The sequence below is a fragment of the Paramormyrops kingsleyae genome, chromosome 25 (genome assembly GCF_048594095.1).
Source record: "Paramormyrops kingsleyae isolate MSU_618 chromosome 25, PKINGS_0.4, whole genome shotgun sequence".
Lineage (NCBI taxonomy): Eukaryota > Metazoa > Chordata > Actinopteri > Osteoglossiformes > Mormyridae > Paramormyrops > Paramormyrops kingsleyae.
Window position 1 is genome coordinate 20,772,222 of NC_132821.1, and position 24,162 is coordinate 20,796,383.

The 24,162-nt window shown below is 46.7% G+C and overlaps 3 protein-coding genes across 3 annotated transcripts in view; all 3 read left to right on the forward strand.

Moving 5' to 3' along the window:
• LOC140583137 (uncharacterized) overlaps positions 1-18,837 on the forward strand; it is a 26,750-nt gene extending 7,913 nt beyond the window's left edge. The window contains exons 4-8 of the mRNA XM_072707777.1: positions 838-4,773; positions 7,792-8,693; positions 13,595-13,646; positions 14,005-15,722; positions 18,790-18,837. Of these exons, the coding sequence (XP_072563878.1) occupies positions 838-4,773; positions 7,792-8,693; positions 13,595-13,646; positions 14,005-15,722; positions 18,790-18,837 (6,656 nt within the window). The remainder of the gene's footprint in view (positions 1-837; positions 4,774-7,791; positions 8,694-13,594; positions 13,647-14,004; positions 15,723-18,789) is intronic.
• LOC111861086 (uncharacterized) overlaps positions 1-24,162 on the forward strand; it is a 167,139-nt gene that overhangs the window by 106,599 nt on the left and 36,378 nt on the right. The window lies entirely within an intron of this gene.
• LOC140583138 (uncharacterized) lies at positions 18,875-24,135 on the forward strand. The gene is made up of 2 exons (XM_072707778.1): positions 18,875-24,014; positions 24,088-24,135. The coding sequence occupies exons 1-2, from the start codon at positions 19,557-19,559 to the stop codon at positions 24,133-24,135; spliced, it is 4,506 nt and encodes a 1,501-aa protein (XP_072563879.1). The 5' UTR covers positions 18,875-19,556.

Here is a 24,162-nt window from a genome sequence, read left to right on the forward strand (position 1 = left end):
CTTCATCAAGCACAACTGCATCAACTGCAACACCATCTACGACCACTACAACATCCACAGCAGCACCAACCATTTCATCAAGCACAACTGCATCAACTGCAACACTATCTACGACCACTACAACATCTACAGCAGCACCAACCACTACATCAAGCACAACTGCTTCAACTGCACCACTAACAATGAGCACTACAATATCCACATTAGCACCAACCACTTCATCAAGCACAACTGCATCAAGTGCAACACCATCTACGACCACTACAACATCCACAGCAGCACCAACAACAACATCAAGCACAACTGCATCAATTGCAACCCCATCTACGACCACTACAACATCCACAGTAGCACCAACCACTACATCAAGCACAACTGCGTCAACTGCACCACTAACAATAACTAATACAACATCCACAGCAGCACCAACAACAACATCTAGCACAACTGCATCAATTGCAACCTCATCTACGACCACTACAACATCCATAGCAGCACCAACAACTTCATCAAGCACAACTGCATCAACTGCAACACCATCTGCGACCACTACAACATCCACAGCAGCACCTACCACTGCATCAACTGAAACACCATCTACGACCACAACAACATCTACAGCAGCACCTACCACTGCATCAAGCACAACTGCTTCAACTGCACCACTAAAAATTACCACTACAACATCCACAGCAGCACCAACCACTTCATCAAGGACAACTGCATCAAGTGCAACACCATCTACGACCACTACAACATCCACAGCAGCACGAACAACAACATCAAGCACAACTGCATCAATTGCAACCCCATCTACGACCACTACAACATCCACAGTTGCACCAACCACTACATCAAGCACAACTGCTTCAACTGCACCACTAACAATGAGCACTACAACATCCACATTAGCACCAACCACTTCATCAAGCACAACTGCATCAATTGCAACACCATCTACGACCACTACAACATCCACAGCAGCACCAACAACAACATCAAGCACAACTGCATCAATTGCAACCCCATCTACGACCACTACAACATCCACAGTAGCACCAACCACTACATCAAGCACAACTGCGTCAACTGCACCACTAACAATAACTAATACAACATCCACAGCAGCACCAACAACAACATCTAGCACAACTGCATCAATTGCAACCTCATCTACGACCACTACAACATCCATAGCAGCACCAACAACTTCATCAAGCACAACTGCATCAACTGCAACACCATCTGTGACCACTACAACATCCACAGCAGCACCTACCACTGCATCAACTGAAACACCATCTACGATCACAACAACATCTACAGCAGCACCTACCACTGCATCAAGCACAACTGCTTCAACTGCACCACTAACAATTACCACTACAACATCCACAGCAGCACCAACCACTTCATCAAGGACAACTGCATCAACTGCAACACCATCTACGACCACTACAACATCCACAGCAGCACCAACCACTACATCAAGCCCAACTGCTTCAACTGCACCACTAATAATGACCACTACAAGATCCACAGCAGCACCAACCACTTCATCAAGCACAACTGCATCAACTGCAACACCATCTATGACCACTACAACATCCACAGCAGCACCAACCACTTCATCAAGCACAACTGCATCAACTGCAACACCATCTACGACCACTACAACATCCACAGCAGCACCAACCACTACATCAAGCACAACTGCTTCAACTGTAACACCATCTACGACCACAACAACATCCACAGCAGCACCAACCACTTCATCAAGCACAACTGCATCAATTGCAACACCATCTACAACCACTACAACATCCACAGCAGCACCAACAACAACATCAAGCACAACTGCATCAATTGCAACCCCATCTACGACCACTACAACATCCACAGTAGCACCAACCACTACATCAAGCACAACTGCGTCAACTGCACCACTAACAATAACTAATACAACATCCACAGCAGCACCAACAACAACATCTAGCACAACTGCATCAATTGCAACCTCATCTACGACCACTACAACATCCATAGCAGCACCAACAACTTCATCAAGCACAACTGCATCAACTGCAACACCATCTGCGACCACTACAACATCCACAGCAGCACCTACCACTGCATCAACTGAAACACCATCTACGATCACAACAACATCTACAGCAGCACCTACCACTGCATCAAGCACAACTGCTTCAACTGCACCACTAACAATTACCACTACAACATCCACAGCAGCACCAACCACTTCATCAAGGACAACTGCATCAACTGCAACACCATCTACGACCACTACAACATCCACAGCAGCACCAACCACTACATCAAGCCCAACTGCTTCAACTGCACCACTAATAATGACCACTACAAGATCCACAGCAGCACCAACCACTTCATCAAGCACAACTGCATCAACTGCAACACCATCTATGACCACTACAACATCCACAGCAGCACCAACCACTTCATCAAGCACAACTGCATCAACTGCAACACCATCTACGACCACTACAACATCCACAGCAGCACCAACCACTACATCAAGCACAACTGCTTCAACTGTAACACCATCTACGACCACAACAACATCCACAGCAGCACCAACCACTTCATCAAGCACAACTGCATCAATTGCAACACCATCTACAACCACTACAACATCCACAGCAGCACCAACAACAACATCAAGCACAACTGCATCAATTGCAACCCCATCTACGACCACTACAACATCCACAGTAGCACCAACCACTACATCAAGCACAACTGCGTCAACTGCACCACTAACAATAACTAATACAACATCCACAGCAGCACCAACAACAACATCTAGCACAACTGCATCAATTGCAACCTCATCTACGACCACTACAACATCCATAGCAGCACCAACAACTTCATCAAGCACAACTGCATCAACTGCAACACCATCTGCGACCACTACAACATCCACAGCAGCACCTACCACTGCATCAACTGAAACACCATCTACGATCACAACAACATCTACAGCAGCACCTACCACTGCATCAAGCACAACTGCTTCAACTGCACCACTAACAATTACCACTACAACATCCACAGCAGCACCAACCACTTCATCAAGGACAACTGCATCAACTGCAACACCATCTACGACCACTACAACATCCACAGCAGCACCAACCACTACATCAAGCCCAACTGCTTCAACTGCACCACTAATAATGACCACTACAAGATCCACAGCAGCACCAACCACTTCATCAAGCACAACTGCATCAACTGCAACACCATCTATGACCACTACAACATCCACAGCAGCACCAACCACATCATCAAGCACAACTGCATCAACTGCAACACCATCTACGACCACTACAACATCCACAGCAGCACCAACCACTACATCAAGCACAACTGCTTCAACTGTAACACCATCTACGACCACAACAACATCCACAGCAGCACCAACCACTTCATCAAGCACAACTGCATCAACTGCAACACCATCTACGACCACTACAACATCCACAGCAGCACCAACCACTACATCAAGCACAACTGCTTCAACTGTAACACCATCTACGACCACAACAACATCCACAGCAGCACCAACCACTTCATCAAGCACAACTGCATCAATTGCAACACCATCTACGACCACTACAACATCCACAGCAGCACCAACAACAACATCAAGCACAACTGCTTCAACTGCTCCACTAACAATGAGCACTACAACATCCACATTAGCACCAACCACTTCATCAAGCACAACTGCATCAAGTGCAACACCATCCACGACCACTACAACATCCACAGCAGCACCAACAACAACATCAAGCACAACTGCATCAATTGCAACACCATCTACGACCACTACAACATCCACAGCAGCACCAACCACTACATCAAGCACACCTGCATCAACTGCAACAACATCTACAACCACTACAACATCCACAGCAGCACCAACAACAACATCTAGTACAACTGCATCAATTGCAACACCATCCACGACTACTACAACATCCACAGCAGCACCAACAACAACATCTAAAACAGCTGCATCAATTGCAACACCATCTACGACCACTACAACATCCACAGCAGCACCTACCACTGCATCAATTACAACTACATCAACTGCAACACCATATTCGACCACTACAACATCCACAGCAGCACCAACCACTACATCAAGCACAACTGCTTCAACTGCACCACTAACAATGAGCACTACAACATCCACATTAGCACCAACCACTTCATCAAGCACAACTGCATCAAGTGCAACACCATCTACGACCACTACAACATCCACAGCAGCACCAACAACAACATCAAGCACAACTGCATCAATTGCAACCCCATCTACGACCACTACAACATCCACAGTAGCACCAACCACTACATCAAGCACAACTGCGTCAACTGCACCACTAACAATAACTAATACAACATCCACAGCAGCACCAACAACAACATCTAGCACAACTGCATCAATTGCAACCTCATCTACGACCACTACAACATCCATAGCAGCACCAACAACTTCATCAAGCACAACTGCATCAACTGCAACACCATCTGCGACCACTACAACATCCACAGCAGCACCTACCACTGCATCAACTGAAACACCATCTACGACCACAACAACATCTACAGCAGCACCTACCACTGCATCAAGCACAACTGCTTCAACTGCACCACTAACAATTACCACTACAACATCCACAGCAGCACCAACCACTTCATCAAGGACAACTGCATCAAGTGCAACACCATCTACGACCACTACAACATCCACAGCAGCACCAACAACAACATCAAGCACAACTGCATCAATTGCAACCCCATCTACGACCACTACAACATCCACAGTTGCACCAACCACTATATCAAGCACAACTGCTTCAACTGCAACACCATCTACGACCACTACAACATCCACAGCAGCACCAACAACAACATCTAGCACAACTGCATCAATTGCAACACCATCCACGACCACTACAACATCCACAGCAGCACCAACAACAACATCTAGCACAACTGCATCAATTGCAACACCATCTACGACCACTACAACATCCACAGTAGCACCAACCACTACATCAAGCACAACTGCGTCAACTGCACCACTAACAATAACTAATACAACATCCACAGCAGCACCAACAACAACATCTAGCACAACTGCATCAATTGCAACCTCATCTACGACCACTACAACATCCATAGCAGCACCAACAACTTCATCAAGCACAACTGCATCAACTGCAACACCATCTGCGACCACTACAACATCCACAGCAGCACCTACCACTGCATCAACTGAAACACCATCTACGATCACAACAACATCTACAGCAGCACCTACCACTGCATCAAGCACAACTGCTTCAACTGCACCACTAACAATTACCACTACAACATCCACAGCAGCACCAACCACTTCATCAAGGACAACTGCATCAACTGCAACACCATCTACGACCACTACAACATCCACAGCAGCACCAACCACTACATCAAGCCCAACTGCTTCAACTGCACCACTAATAATGACCACTACAAGATCCACAGCAGCACCAACCACTTCATCAAGCACAACTGCATCAACTGCAACACCATCTATGACCACTACAACATCCACAGCAGCACCAACCACTTCATCAAGCACAACTGCATCAACTGCAACACCATCTACGACCACTACAACATCCACAGCAGCACCAACCACTACATCAAGCACAACTGCTTCAACTGTAACACCATCTACGACCACAACAACATCCACAGCAGCACCAACCACTTCATCAAGCACAACTGCATCAACTGCAACACCATCTACGACCACTACAACATCCACAGCAGCACCAACAACAACATCTAGTACAACTGCATCAATTGCAACACCATCCACGACCACTACAACATCCACAGCAGCAGCACCAACAACAACATCTAGAACAGCTGCATCAATTGCAACACCATCTACGACCACTACAACATCCACAGCAGCACCTACCACTGCATCAATTACAACTACATCAACTGCAACACCATATTCGACCACTACAACATCCACAGCAGCACCAACCACTACATCAAGCACAACTGCTTCAACTGCACCACTAACAATGAGCACTACAACATCCACATTAGCACCAACCACTTCATCAAGCACAACTGCATCAAGTGCAACACCATCTACGACCACTACAACATCCACAGCAGCACCAACAACAACATCAAGCACAACTGCATCAATTGCAACCCCATCTACGACCACTACAACATCCACAGTAGCACCAACCACTACATCAAGCACAACTGCGTCAACTGCACCACTAACAATAACTAATACAACATCCACAGCAGCACCAACAACAACATCTAACACAACTGCATCAATTGCAACCTCATCTACGACCACTACAACATCCATAGCAGCACCAACAACTTCATCAAGCACAACTGCATCAACTGCAACACCATCTGCGACCACTACAACATCCACAGCAGCACCTACCACTGCATCAACTGAAACACCATCTACGATCACAACAACATCTACAGCAGCACCTACCACTGCATCAAGCACAACTGCTTCAACTGCACCACTAACAATTACCACTACAACATCCACAGCAGCACCAACCACTTCATCAAGGACAACTGCATCAACTGCAACACCATCTATGACCACTACAACATCCACAGCAGCACCAACCACTACATCAAGCACAACTGCTTCAACTGCACCACTAATAATGACCACTACAAGATCCACAGCAGCACCAACCACTTCATCAAGCACAACTGCATCAACTGCAACACCATCTATGACCACTACAACATCCACAGCAGCACCAACCACTTCATCAAGCACAACTGCATCAACTGCAACACCATCTACGACCACTACAACATCCACAGCAGCACCAACCACTACATCAAGCACAACTGCTTCAACTGTAACACCATCTACGACCACAACAACATCCACAGCAGCACCAACCACTTCATCAAGCACAACTGCATCAATTGCAACACCATCTACAACCACTACAACATCCACAGCAGCACCAACAACAACATCAAGCACAACTGCTTCAACTGCACCACTAACAATGAGCACTACAACATCCACATTAGCACCAACCACTTCATCAAGCACAACTGCATCAAGTGCAACACCATCTACGACCACTACAACATCCACAGCAGCACCAACAACAACATCAAGCACAACTGCATCAATTGCAACCCCATCTACGACCACTACAACATCCACAGTAGCACCAACCACTACATCAAGCACAACTGCGTCAACTGCACCACTAACAATAACTAATACAACATCCACAGCAGCACCAACAACAACATCTAGCACAACTGCATCAATTGCAACCTCATCTACGACCACTACAACATCCATAGCAGCACCAACAACTTCATCAAGCACAACTGCATCAACTGCAACACCATCTGCGACCACTACAACATCCACAGCAGCACCTACCACTGCATCAACTGAAACACCATCTACGATCACAACAACATCTACAGCAGCACCTACCACTGCATCAAGCACAACTGCTTCAACTGCACCACTAACAATTACCACTACAACATCCACAGCAGCACCAACCACTTCATCAAGGACAACTGCATCAACTGCAACACCATCTACGACCACTACAACATCCACAGCAGCACCAACCACTACATCAAGCCCAACTGCTTCAACTGCACCACTAATAATGACCACTACAAGATCCACAGCAGCACCAACCACTTCATCAAGCACAACTGCATCAACTGCAACACCATCTACGACCACTACAACATCCACAGCAGCACCAACCACTTCATCAAGCACAACTGCATCAACTGCAACACCATCTACGACCACTACAACATCCACAGCAGCACCAACCACTACATCAAGCACAACTGCTTCAACTGTAACACCATCTACGACCACAACAACATCCACAGCAGCACCAACCACTTCATCAAGCACAACTGCATCAACTGCAACACCATCTACGACCACTACAACATCCACAGCAGCACCAACCACTACATCAAGCACAACTGCTTCAACTGTAACACCATCTACGACCACAACAACATCCACAGCAGCACCAACCACTTCATCAAGCACAACTGCATCAATTGCAACACCATCTACAACCACTACAACATCCACAGCAGCACCAACAACAACATCAAGCACAACTGCTTCAACTGCTCCACTAACAATGAGCACTACAACATCCACATTAGCACCAACCACTTCATCAAGCACAACTGCATCAAGTGCAACACCATCCACGACCACTACAACATCCACAGCAGCACCAACAACAACATCAAGCACAACTGCATCAATTGCAACACCATCTACGACCACTACAACATCCACAGCAGCACCAACCACTACATCAAGCACACCTGCATCAACTGCAACAACATCTACAACCACTACAACATCCACAGCAGCACCAACAACAACATCTAGTACAACTGCATCAATTGCAACACCATCCACGACCACTACAACATCCACAGCAGCACCAACAACAACATCTAGAACAGCTGCATCAATTGCAACACCATCTACGACCACTACAACATCCACAGCAGCACCTACCACTGCATCAATTACAACTACATCAACTGCAACACCATATTCGACCACTACAACATCCACAGCAGCACCAACCACTACATCAAGCACAACTGCTTCAACTGCACCACTAACAATGATCACTACAACATCCACATTAGCACCAACCACTTCATCAAGCACAACTGCATCAAGTGCAACACCATCTACGACCACTACAACATCCACAGCAGCACCAACAACAACATCAAGCACAACTGCATCAATTGCAACCCCATCTACGACCACTACAACATCCACAGTAGCACCAACCACTACATCAAGCACAACTGCGTCAACTGCACCACTAACAATAACTAATACAACATCCACAGCAGCACCAACAACAACATCTAGCACAACTGCATCAATTGCAACCTCATCTACGACCACTACAACATCCATAGCAGCACCAACAACTTCATCAAGCACAACTGCATCAACTGCAACACCATCTGCGACCACTACAACATCCACAGCAGCACCTACCACTGCATCAACTGAAACACCATCTACGATCACAACAACATCTACAGCAGCACCTACCACTGCATCAAGCACAACTGCTTCAACTGCACCACTAACAATTACCACTACAACATCCACAGCAGCACCAACCACTTCATCAAGGACAACTGCATCAACTGCAACACCATCTACGACCACTACAACATCCACAGCAGCACCAACCACTACATCAAGCCCAACTGCTTCAACTGCACCACTAATAATGACCACTACAAGATCCACAGCAGCACCAACCACTTCATCAAGCACAACTGCATCAACTGCAACACCATCTATGACCACTACAACATCCACAGCAGCACCAACCACTTCATCAAGCACAACTGCATCAACTGCAACACCATCTACGACCACTACAACATCCACAGCAGCACCAAGCACTACATCAAGCACAACTGCTTCAACTGCACCACTAACAATAACCACTACAACATCCACAGCAGAACCAACAACATCAAGCACAACTGCATCAATTGCAACCCCATCTACGACTACAACAAGATCCACAGCAGCACCAACCACTTCATCAAGCACAACTGCATCAACTGCAACACCATCTACGACCACTACAACATCCACAGCAGCACCAACCACTTCATCAAGCACAGCTGCATCTACTGCAACACCATCTACGACCACTACAACATCCACAGCAGCACCAACAACAACATCTAGCACAACTGCATCAATTGCAACACCATCTACGACCACTACAACATCCACAGCAGCACCAACCACTACATCAAGCACAACTGCTTCAACTGCACCACTAACAATAACCTCTACAACATCCACAGCAGCACCAGCCACTTTAACAAGCACAACTGCATCAACTGCAACACCATCTACGACCACTACAACATCCACAGCAGCACCACCCACTTCAGCAAGCACAGCTGCATCTACTGCAACACCATCTACGACCACTACAACATCCACAGCAGCACCAACAACAACATCTAGCACAACTGCATCAATTGCAACACCATCTACGACCACTACAACATCCACAGCAGCACCAAGCACTACATCAAGCCCAACTGCTTCAACTGCACCACTAACAATAACCACTACAACATCCACAGCAGAACCAACCACTTCATCAAGGACAACTGCATCAACTGCAACACCATCTACGACCACTACAACATCCACAGCAGCACCAACCACTACATCAAGCCCAACTGCTTCAACTGCACCACTAATAATGACCACTACAAGATCCACAGCAGCACCAACCACTTCATCAAGCACAACTGCATCAACTGCAACACCATCTACGACCACTACAACATCCACAGCAGCACCAACAACAACATCTAGCACAACTGCAACACCATCTACGACCACTACAACATCCACAGCAGCACCAACCACTTCATCAAGCACAACTGCATCAACTGCAACACCATCTACGACCACTACAACATCCACAGCAGCACCAACAACAACATCTAGCACAACTGCAACACCATCTACGACCACTACAACATCCACAGCAGCACCAACCACTTCATCAAGCACAGCTGCATCAACTGCAACACCATCTACAACCACTACAACATCCACAGCAGCACCAAGCACTACATCAAGCCCAACTGCTTCAACTGCACCACTAACAATAACCACTACAACATCCACAGCAGAACCAACCACTTCATCAAGGACAACTGCATCAACTGCAACACCATCTACGACCACTACAACATCCACAGCAGCACCAACCACTACATCAAGCCCAACTGCTTCAACTGCACCACTAATAATGACCACTACAAGATCCACAGCAGCACCAACCACTTCATCAAGCACAACTGCATCAACTGCAACACCATCTACGACCACTACAACATCCACAGCAGCACCAAGCACTACATCAAGCCCAACTGCTTCAACTGCACCACTAACAATAACCACTACAACATCCACAGCAGCACCAACAACAACATCTAGCACAACTGCATCAATTGCAACACCATCTACGACCACTACAACATCCACAGCAGCACCTACCACTGCATCAATTACAACTACATCAACTGCAACACCATATTCGACCACTACAACATCCACAGCAGCACCAACCACTACATCAAGCACAACTGCTTCAACTGCACCACTAACAATGAGCACTACAACATCCACATTAGCACCAACCACTTCATCAAGCACAACTGCATCAAGTGCAACACCATCTACGACCACTACAACATCCACAGCAGCACCAACAACAACATCAAGCACAACTGCATCAATTACAACCCCATCTACGACCACTACAACATCCACAGTAGCACCAGACACTACATCAAGCACAACTGCGTCAACTGCACCACTAACAATAACTAATACAACATCCACAGCAGCACCAACAACAACATCTAGCACAACTGCATCAATTGCAACCTCATCTACGACCACTACAACATCCATAGCAGCACCAACAACTTCATCAAGCACAACTGCATCAACTGCAACACCATCTGCGACCACTAAAACATCCACAGCAGCACCTACCACTGCATCAACTGAAACACCATCTACGACCACAACAACATCTACAACAGCACCTACCACTGCATCAAGCACAACTGCTTCAACTGCACCACTAACAATTACCACTACAACATCCACAGCAGCACCAACCACTTCATCAAGGACAACTGCATCAACTGCAACACCATCTACGACCACTACAACATCCACAGCAGCACCAACCACTACATCAAGCCCAACTGCTTCAACTGCACCACTAATAATGACCACTACAAGATCGACAGCAGCACCAACCACTTCATCAAGCACAACTGCATCAACTGCAACACCATCTATGACCACTACAACATCCACAGCAGCACCAACCACTTCAACAAGCACAACTGCATCAACGGCAACACCATCTACGACCACTACAACATCCACAGCAGCACCAAGCACTACATCAAGCCCAACTGCTTCAACTGCACCACTAACAATAACCACTACAACATCCACAGCAGAACCAACAACATCAAGCACAACTGCATCAATTGCAACCCCATCTACGACTACTACAACATCCACAGCAGCACCAACCACTACAGCAAGCACAACTGCTTCAACTGTAACACCATCTACAACCACAAAAACATCCACAGCAGCACCAACCACTTCATCAAGCACAACTGCATCAACTGCAACACCATCTACGACCACTACAACATCCACAGCAGCACCAACCACTTCATCAAGCACAGCTGCATCTACTGCAACACCATCTACGACCACTACAACATCCACAGCAGCACCAACAACAACATCTAGCACAACTGCATCAATTGCAACACCATCTACGACCACTACAACATCCACAGCAGCACCAACCACTACATCAAGCACAACTGCTTCAACTGCACCACTAACAATAACCTCTACAACATCCACAGCAGCACCAGCCACTTTAACAAGCACAACTGCATCAACTGCAACACCATCTACGACCACTACAACATCCACAGCAGCACCAACCACTTCAGCAAGCACAGCTGCATCTACTGCAACACCATCTACGACCACTACAACATCCACAGCAGCACCAACAACAACATCTAGCACAACTGCATCAATTGCAACACCATCTACGACCACTACAACATCCACAGCAGCACCAACCACTTCATCAAGCACAACTGCATCATCTGCACCACTAACAATGACCACTACAACATCCACAGCAGCACCAACCACTTCATCAAGCACAACTGCATCAACTGCATCAACTGCAACACCATCTACGACCACTACAACATCCACAGCAGCACCAACAACAACATCTAGCACAACTGCATCAACTGCAACACCATCTACGACCACTACAACATCCACAGCAGCACCAACCACTTCATCAAGCACAGCTGCATCAACTGCAACACCATCTACGACCACTACAACATCCACAGCAGCACCAAGCACTACATCAAGCCCAACTGCTTCAAATGCACCACTAACAATAACCACTACAACATCCACAGCAGAACCAACAACATCAAGCACAACTGTATCAATTGCAACCCCATCTACGACTACTACAACATCCACAGCAGCACCAACCACTACAGCAAGCACAACTGCTTCAACTGTAACACCATCTACGACCACTACAACATCCACAGCAGCACCAACCACTACATCAAGCCCAACTGCTTCAACTGCACCACTAATAATGACCACTACAAGATCCACAGCAGCACCAACCACTTCATCAAGCACAACTGCATCAACTGCAACACCATCTATGACCACTACAACATCCACAGCAGCACCAAGCACTGCATCAAGCCCAACTGCTTCAACTGCACCACTAACAATAACCACTACAACATCCACAGCAGAACCAACAACATCAAGCACAACTGCATCAATTGCAACCCCATCTACGACTACTACAACATCCACAGCAGCACCAACCACTACAGCAAGCACAACTGCTTCAACTGTAACACCATCTACAACCACAAAAACATCCACAGCAGCACCAACCACTTCATCAAGCACAACTGCATCAACTGCAACACCATCTACGACCACTACAACATCCACAGCAGCACCAACCACTTCATCAAGCACAGCTGCATCTACTGCAACACCATCTACGACCACTACAACATCCACAGCAGCACCAACAACAACATCTAGCACAACTGCATCAATTGCAACACCATCTACGACCACTACAACATCCACAGCAGCACCAACCACTACATCAAGCACAACTGCTTCAACTGCACCACTAACAATAACCTCTACAACATCCACAGCAGCACCAGCCACTTTACCAAGCACAACTGCATCAACTGCAACACCATCTACGACCACTACAACATCCACAGCAGCACCAACCACTTCAGCAAGCACAGCTGCATCTACTGCAACACCATCTACGACCACTACAACATCCACAGCAGCACCAACAACAACATCTAGCACAACTGCATCAATTGCAACACCATCTACGACCACTACAACATCCACAGCAGCACCAACCACTTCATCAAGCACAACTGCATCAACTGCATCAACTGCAACACCATCTACGACCACTACAACATCCACAGCAGCATCAACAACAACATCTAGCACAACTGCATCAACTGCAACACCATCTACGACCACTACAACATCCACAGCAGCACCAACCACTTCATCAAGCACAGCTGCATCAACTGCAACACCATCTACAACCACTACAACATCCACAGCAGCACCAAGCACTACATCAAGCCCAACTGCTTCAACTGCACCACTAACAATAACCACTACAACATCCACAGCAGAACCAACAACATCAAGCACAACTGTATCAATTGCAACCCCATCTACGACTACTACAACATCCACAGCAGCACCAACCACTACAGCAAGCACAACTGCTTCAACTGTAACACCATCTACAACCACAAAAACATCCACAGCAGCACCAACCACTTCATCAAGCACAACTGCATCAACTGCAACACCATCTACGACCACTACAACATCCACAGCAGCACCAACCACTTCATCAAGCACAGCTGCATCTACTGCAACACCATCCACGACCACTACAACATCCACAGCAGCACCAACAACAACATCTAGCACAACTGCATCAATTACAACACCATCTACGACCACTACAACATCCACAGCAGCACCAACCACTACATCAAGCACAACTGCTTCAACTGCACCACTAACAATAACCTCTACAACATCCACAGCAGCACCAGCCACTTTAACAAGCACAACTGCATCAACTGCAACACCATCCACGACCACTACAACATCCACAGCAGCACCAACAACAACATCAAGCACAACTGCATCAATTGCAACACCATCTACGACCACTACAACATCCACAGCAGCACCAACCACTACATCAAGCACACCTGCATCAACTGCAACAACATCTACAACCACTACAACATCCACAGCAGCACCAACAACAACATTTAGTACAACTGCATCAATTGCAACACCATCCACGACCACTACAATATCCACAGCAGCACCAACAACAACATCTAGAACAGCTGCATCAATTGCAACACCATCTACGACCACTACAACATCCACAGCAGCACCTACCACTGCATCAATTACAACTACATCAACTGCAACACCATATTCGACCACTACAACATCCACAGCAGCACCAACCACTACATCAAGCACAACTGCTTCAACTGCAACAGCATCTACGACCACTAGAATATCCACAGCAGCACCTACCACTGCATCAATTACAACTACATCAAATGCAACACCATCTACGACCAATACAACATCGACAGCAGCACCAACCCCTGCTTCAACTACTCCACTAACAATGACCACTACAACATCCACAGCGGCGCCAACCATTTCATCAAGCACAACTACATCAACTGCAACACCATCTACGACCACTACAACATCTACAGCAGCACCAACCACTACATCAAGCACAACTGCTTCAACTGCACCACTAACAATAACCACTACAACATCCACAGCAGCACCAACAACAACATCTAGCACAACTGCATCAATTGCAACACCATCTACGACCACTACAACATCCACAGCAGCACCTACCACTGCATCAATTACAACTACATCAACTGCAACACCATATTCCACCACTACAACATCCACAGCAGCACCAACCACTACATCAAGCACAACTGCTTCAACTGCACCACTAACAATGAGCACTACAACATCCACATTAGCACCAACCACTTCATCAAGCACAACTGCATCAAGTGGAACACCATCCATGACCACTACAACATCCACAGCAGCACCAACAACAACATCAAGCACAACTGCATCAATTGCAACACCATCCACGACCACTACAACATCCACAGCAGCACCAACAACAACATCAAGCACAACTGCATCAATTGCAACACCATCTACGACCACTACAACATCCACAGCAGCACCAACCACTACATCAAGCACACCTGCATCAACTGCAACAACATCTACAACCACTACAACATCCACAGCAGCACCAACAACAACATCTAGTACAACTGCATCAACTGCAACACCATCCACGACCACTACAACATCCACAGCAGCACCAAAAACAACATCTAGAACAACTGCATCAATTGCAACACCATCTACGACCACTACAACATCCACAGCAGCACCTACCACTGCATCAATTACAACTACATCAACTGCAACACCATATTCCTCCACTACAACATCCACAGCAGCACCAACCACTACATCAAGCACAACTGCTTCAACTGCAACAGCATCTACGACCACTAGAATATCCACAGCAGCACCTACCACTGCATCAATTACAACTCCATCAAATGCAACACCATCTACGACCACTACAACATCCACAGCAGCACCAACAACAACATCTAGCACAACTGCATCAATTGCAAAACCATCTACGACCACTACAACATCCACAGCACCACCAACAACAACATCTAGCACAACTGCATCAATTGCAACACCATCTACGACCAATACAACATCGACAGCAGCACCAACCACTGCTTCAACTACTCCACTAACAATGACCACTACAACATCCACAGCAGCGCCCACCATTTCATCAAGCACAACTACATCAACTGCAACACCATCTACGACCACTACAACATCTACAGCAGCACCAACCACTACATCAAGCACAACTGCTTCAACTGCACCACTAACAATAACCACTACAACATCCACAGCAGCACCAACAACAACATCTAGCACAACTGCATCAATTGCAACACCATCTATGACCACTACAACATCCACAGCAGCACCAACCACTACATCGAGCACAACTGCTTCAACTGCACCACTAATAATAACCTCTACAACATCCACAGCAGCACCAGCCACTTCATCAAGCACAACTGCATCAATTGCAACACCATCTATGACCACTACAACATCCACAGCAGCACCAACCACTACATCGAGCACAACTGCTTCAACTGCACCACTAACAATAACCTCTACAACATCCACAGCAGCACCAGCCACTTCATCAAGCACAACTGCATCAACTGCAACACCATCTACGACCACTACAACATCCACAGCAGCACCAACCACTACATCAAGCACAACTGCTTCAACTGTAACACCATCTACGACCACAACAACATCCACAGCAGCACCAACCACTTCATCAAGCACAACTGCATCAATTGCAACACCATCTACGACCACTACAACATCCACAGCAGCACCAACCACTACAGCAAGCACAACTGCTTCAACTGTAACACCATCTACGACCACTACAACATCCACAGCAGCACCAACCACTACATCAAGCCCAACTGCTTCAACTGCACCACTAATAATGACCACTACAAGATCCACAGCAGCACCAACCACTTCATCAAGCACAACTGCATCAACTGCAACACCATCTATGACCACTACAACATCCACAGCAGCACCAACCACTACATCAAGCACACCTGCATCAACTGCAACAACATCTACAACCACTACAACATCCACAGCAGCACCAACAACAACATCTAGTACAACTGCATCAACTGCAACACCATCCACGACCACTACAACATCCACAGCAGCACCAAAAACAACATCTAGAACAACTGCATCAATTGCAACACCATCTACGACCAATACAACATCGACAGCAGCACCAACCACTGCTTCAACTACTCCACTAACAATGACCACTACAACATCCACAGCAGCGCCCACCATTTCATCAAGCACAACTACATCAACTGCAACACCATCTACGACCACTACAACATCTACAGCAGCACCAACCACTACATCAAGCACAACTGCTTCAACTGCACCACTAACAATAACCACTACAACATCCACAGCAGCACCAACAACAACATCTAGCACAACTGCATCAATTGCAACACCATCTATGACCACTACAACATCCACAGCAGCACCAACCACTACATCGAGCACAACTGCTTCAACTGCACCACTAATAATAACCTCTACAACATCCACAGCAGCACCAGCCACTTCATCAAGCACAACTGCATCAATTGCAACACCATCTATGACCACTACAACATCCACAGCAGCACCAACCACTACATCGAGCACAACTGCTTCAACTGCACCACTAACAATAACCTCTACAACATCCACAGCAGCACCAGCCACTTCATCAAGCACAACTGCATCAACTGCAACACCATCTACGACCACTACAACATCCACAGCAGCACCAACCACTACATCAAGCACAACTGCTTCAACTGTAACACCATCTACGACCACAACAACATCCACAGCAGCACCAACCACTTCATCAAGCACAACTGCATCAATTGCAACACCATCTACGACCACTACAACATCCACAGCAGCACCAACCACTACAGCAAGCACAACTGCTTCAACTGTAACACCATCTACGACCACTACAACATCCACAGCAGCACCAACCACTACATCAAGCCCAACTGCTTCAACTGCACCACTAATAATGACCACTACAAGATCCACAGCAGCACCAACCACTTCATCAAGCACAACTGCATCAACTGCAACACCATCTATGACCACTACAACATCCACAGCAGCACCAAGCACTACATCAAGCCCAACTGCTTCAACTGCACCACTAACAATAACCACTACAACATCCACAGCAGAACCAACAACATCAAGCACAACTGCATCAATTGCAACCCCATCTACGACTACTACAACATCCACAGCAGCACCAACCACTACAGCAAGCACAACTGCTTCAACTGTAACACCATCTACAACCACAAAAACATCCACAGCAGCACCAACCACTTCATCAAGCACAACTGCATCAACTGCAACACCATCTACGACCACTACAACATCCACAGCAGCACCAACCACTTCATCAAGCACAGCTGCATCTACTGCAACACCATCTACGACCACTACAACATCCACAGCAGCACCAACAACAACATCTAGCACAACTGCATCAATTGCAACACCATCTACGACCACTACAACATCCACAGCAGCACCAACCACTACATCAAGCACAACTGCTTCAACTGCACCACTAACAATAACCTCTACAACATCCACAGCAGCACCAGCCACTTTAACAAGCACAACTGCATCAACTGCAACACCATCTACGACCACTACAACATCCACAGCAGCACCAACCACTTCAGCAAGCACAGCTGCATCTACTGCAACACCATCTACGACCACTACAACATCCACAGCAGCACCAACAACAACATCTAGCACAACTGCATCAATTGCAACACCATCTACGACCACTACAACATCCACAGCAGCACCAACCACTTCATCAAGCACAACTGCATCATCTGCACCACAAACAATGACCACTACAACATCCACAGCAGCACCAACCACTTCATCAAGCACAACTGCATCAACTGCAACACCATCTATGACCACTACAACATCCACAGCAGCACCAAGCACTACATCAAGCCCAACTGCTTCAACTGCACCACTAACAATAACCACTACAACATCCACAGCAGAACCAACAACATCAAGCACAACTGCATCAATTGCAACCCCATCTACGACTACTACAACATCCACAGCAGCACCAACCACTACAGCAAGCACAACTGCTTCAACTGTAACACCATCTACAACCACAAAAACATCCACAGCAGCACCAACCACTTCATCAAGCACAACTGCATCAACTGCAACACCATCTACGACCACTACAACATCCACAGCAGCACCAACCACTTCATCAAGCACAGCTGCATCTACTGCAACACCATCTACGACCACTACAACATCCACAGCAGCACCAACAACAACATCTAGCACAACTGCATCAATTGCAACACCATCTACGACCACTACAACATCCACAGCAGCACCAACCACTTCATCAAGCACAACTGCATCATCTGCACCACAAACAATGACCACTACAACATCCACAGCAGCACCAACCACTTCATCAAGCACAACTGCATCAACTGCATCAACTGCAACACCATCTACGACCACTACAACATCCACAGCAGCATCAACAACAACATCTAGCACAACTGCATCAACTGCAACACCATCTACGACCACTACAACATCCACAGCAGCACCAACCACTTCATCAAGCACAGCTGCATCAACTGCAACACCATCTACAACCACTACAACATCCACAGCAGCACCAAGCACTACATCAAGCCCAACTGCTTCAACTGCACCACTAACAATAACCACTACAACATCCACAGCAGAACCAACAACATCAAGCACAACTGTATCAATTGCAACCCCATCTACGACTACTACAACATCCACAGCAGCACCAACCACTACAGCAAGCACAACTGCTTCAACTGTAACACCATCTACAACCACAAAAACATCCACAGCAGCACCAACCACTTCATCAAGCACAACTGCATCAACTGCAACACCATCTACGACCACTACAACATCCACAGCAGCACCAACCACTTCATCAAGCACAGCTGCATCTACTGCAACACCATCCACGACCACTACAACATCCACAGCAGCACCAACAACAACATCTAGCACAACTGCATCAATTACAACACCATCTACGACCACTACAACATCCACAGCAGCACCAACCACTACATCAAGCACAACTGCTTCAACTGCACCACTAACAATAACCTCTACAACATCCACAGCAGCACCAGCCACTTTAACAAGCACAACTGCATCAACTGCAACACCATCCACGACCACTACAACATCCACAGCAGCACCAACAACAACATCAAGCACAACTGCATCAATTGCAACACCATCTACGACCACTACAACATCCACAGCAGCACCAACCACTACATCAAGCACACCTGCATCAACTGCAACAACATCTACAACCACTACAACATCCACAGCAGCACCAACAACAACATTTAGTACAACTGCATCAATTGCAACACCATCCACGACCACTACAATATCCACAGCAGCACCAACAACAACATCTAGAACAGCTGCATCAATTGCAACACCATCTACGACCACTACAACATCCACAGCAGCACCTACCACTGCATCAATTACAACTACATCAACTGCAACACCATATTCGACCACTACAACATCCACAGCAGCACCAACCACTACATCAAGCACAACTGCTTCAACTGCAACAGCATCTACGACCACTAGAATATCCACAGCAGCACCTACCACTGCATCAATTACAACTACATCAAATGCAACACCATCTACGACCAATACAACATCGACAGCAGCACCAACCCCTGCTTCAACTACTCCACTAACAATGACCACTACAACATCCACAGCGGCGCCAACCATTTCATCAAGCACAACTACATCAACTGCAACACCATCTACGACCACTACAACATCTACAGCAGCACCAACCACTACATCAAGCACAACTGCTTCAACTGCACCACTAACAATAACCACTACAACATCCACAGCAGCACCAACAACAACATCTAGCACAACTGCATCAATTGCAACACCATCTACGACCACTACAACATCCACAGCAGCACCTACCACTGCATCAATTACAACTACATCAACTGCAACACCATATTCCACCACTACAACATCCACAGCAGCACCAACCACTACATCAAGCACAACTGCTTCAACTGCACCACTAACAATGAGCACTACAACATCCACATTAGCACCAACCACTTCATCAAGCACAACTGCATCAAGTGGAACACCATCCATGACCACTACAACATCCACAGCAGCACCAACAACAACATCAAGCACAACTGCATCAATTGCAACACCATCCACGACCACTACAACATCCACAGCAGCACCAACAACAACATCAAGCACAACTGCATCAATTGCAACACCATCTACGACCACTACAACATCCACAGCAGCACCAACCACTACATCAAGCACACCTGCATCAACTGCAACAACATCTACAACCACTACAACATCCACAGCAGCACCAACAACAACATCTAGTACAACTGCATCAACTGCAACACCATCCACGACCACTACAACATCCACAGCAGCACCAAAAACAACATCTAGAACAACTGCATCAATTGCAACACCATCTACGACCACTACAACATCCACAGCAGCACCTACCACTGCATCAATTACAACTACATCAACTGCAACACCATATTCCTCCACTACAACATCCACAGCAGCACCAACCACTACATCAAGCACAACTGCTTCAACTGCAACAGCATCTACGACCACTAGAATATCCACAGCAGCACCTACCACTGCATCAATTACAACTCCATCAAATGCAACACCATCTACGACCACTACAACATCCACAGCAGCACCAACAACAACATCTAGCACAACTGCATCAATTGCAACACCATCTACGACCACTACAACATCCACAGCAGCACCAACCACTACATCAAGCACAACTGCTTCAACTGTAACACCATCTACGACCACAACAACATCCACAGCAGCACCAACCACTTCATCAAGCACAACTGCATCAATTGCAACACCATCTACGACCACTACAACATCCACAGCAGCACCAACCACTACAGCAAGCACAACTGCTTCAACTGTAACACCATCTACGACCACTACAACATCCACAGCAGCACCAACCACTACATCAAGCCCAACTGCTTCAACTGCACCACTAATAATGACCACTACAAGATCCACAGCAGCACCAACCACTTCATCAAGCACAACTGCATCAACTGCAACACCATCTATGACCACTACAACATCCACAGCAGCACCAACCACTACATCAAGCACACCTGCATCAACTGCAACAACATCTACAACCACTACAACATCCACAGCAGCACCAACAACAACATCTAGTACAACTGCATCAACTGCAACACCATCCACGACCACTACAACATCCACAGCAGCACCAAAAACAACATCTAGAACAACTGCATCAATTGCAACACCATCTACGACCAATACAACATCGACAGCAGCACCAACCACTGCTTCAACTACTCCACTAACAATGACCACTACAACATCCACAGCAGCGCCCACCATTTCATCAAGCACAACTACATCAACTGCAACACCATCTACGACCACTACAACATCTACAGCAGCACCAACCACTACATCAAGCACAACTGCTTCAACTGCACCACTAACAATAACCACTACAACATCCACAGCAGCACCAACAACAACATCTAGCACAACTGCATCAATTGCAACACCATCTATGACCACTACAACATCCACAGCAGCACCAACCACTACATCGAGCACAACTGCTTCAACTGCACCACTAATAATAACCTCTACAACATCCACAGCAGCACCAGCCACTTCATCAAGCACAACTGCATCAATTGCAACACCATCTATGACCACTACAACATCCACAGCAGCACCAACCACTACATCGAGCACAACTGCTTCAACTGCACCACTAACAATAACCTCTACAACATCCACAGCAGCACCAGCCACTTCATCAAGCACAACTGCATCAACTGCAACACCATCTACGACCACTACAACATCCACAGCAGCACCAACCACTACATCAAGCACAACTGCTTCAACTGTAACACCATCTACGACCACAACAACATCCACAGCAGCACCAACCACTTCATCAAGCACAACTGCATCAATTGCAACACCATCTACGACCACTACAACATCCACAGCAGCACCAACCACTACAGCAAGCACAACTGCTTCAACTGTAACACCATCTACGACCACTACAACATCCACAGCAGCACCAACCACTACATCAAGCCCAACTGCTTCAACTGCACCACTAATAATGACCACTACAAGATCCACAGCAGCACCAACCACTTCATCAAGCACAACTGCATCAACTGCAACACCATCTATGACCACTACAACATCCACAGCAGCACCAAGCACTACATCAAGCCCAACTGCTTCAACTGCACCACTAACAATAACCACTACAACATCCACAGCAG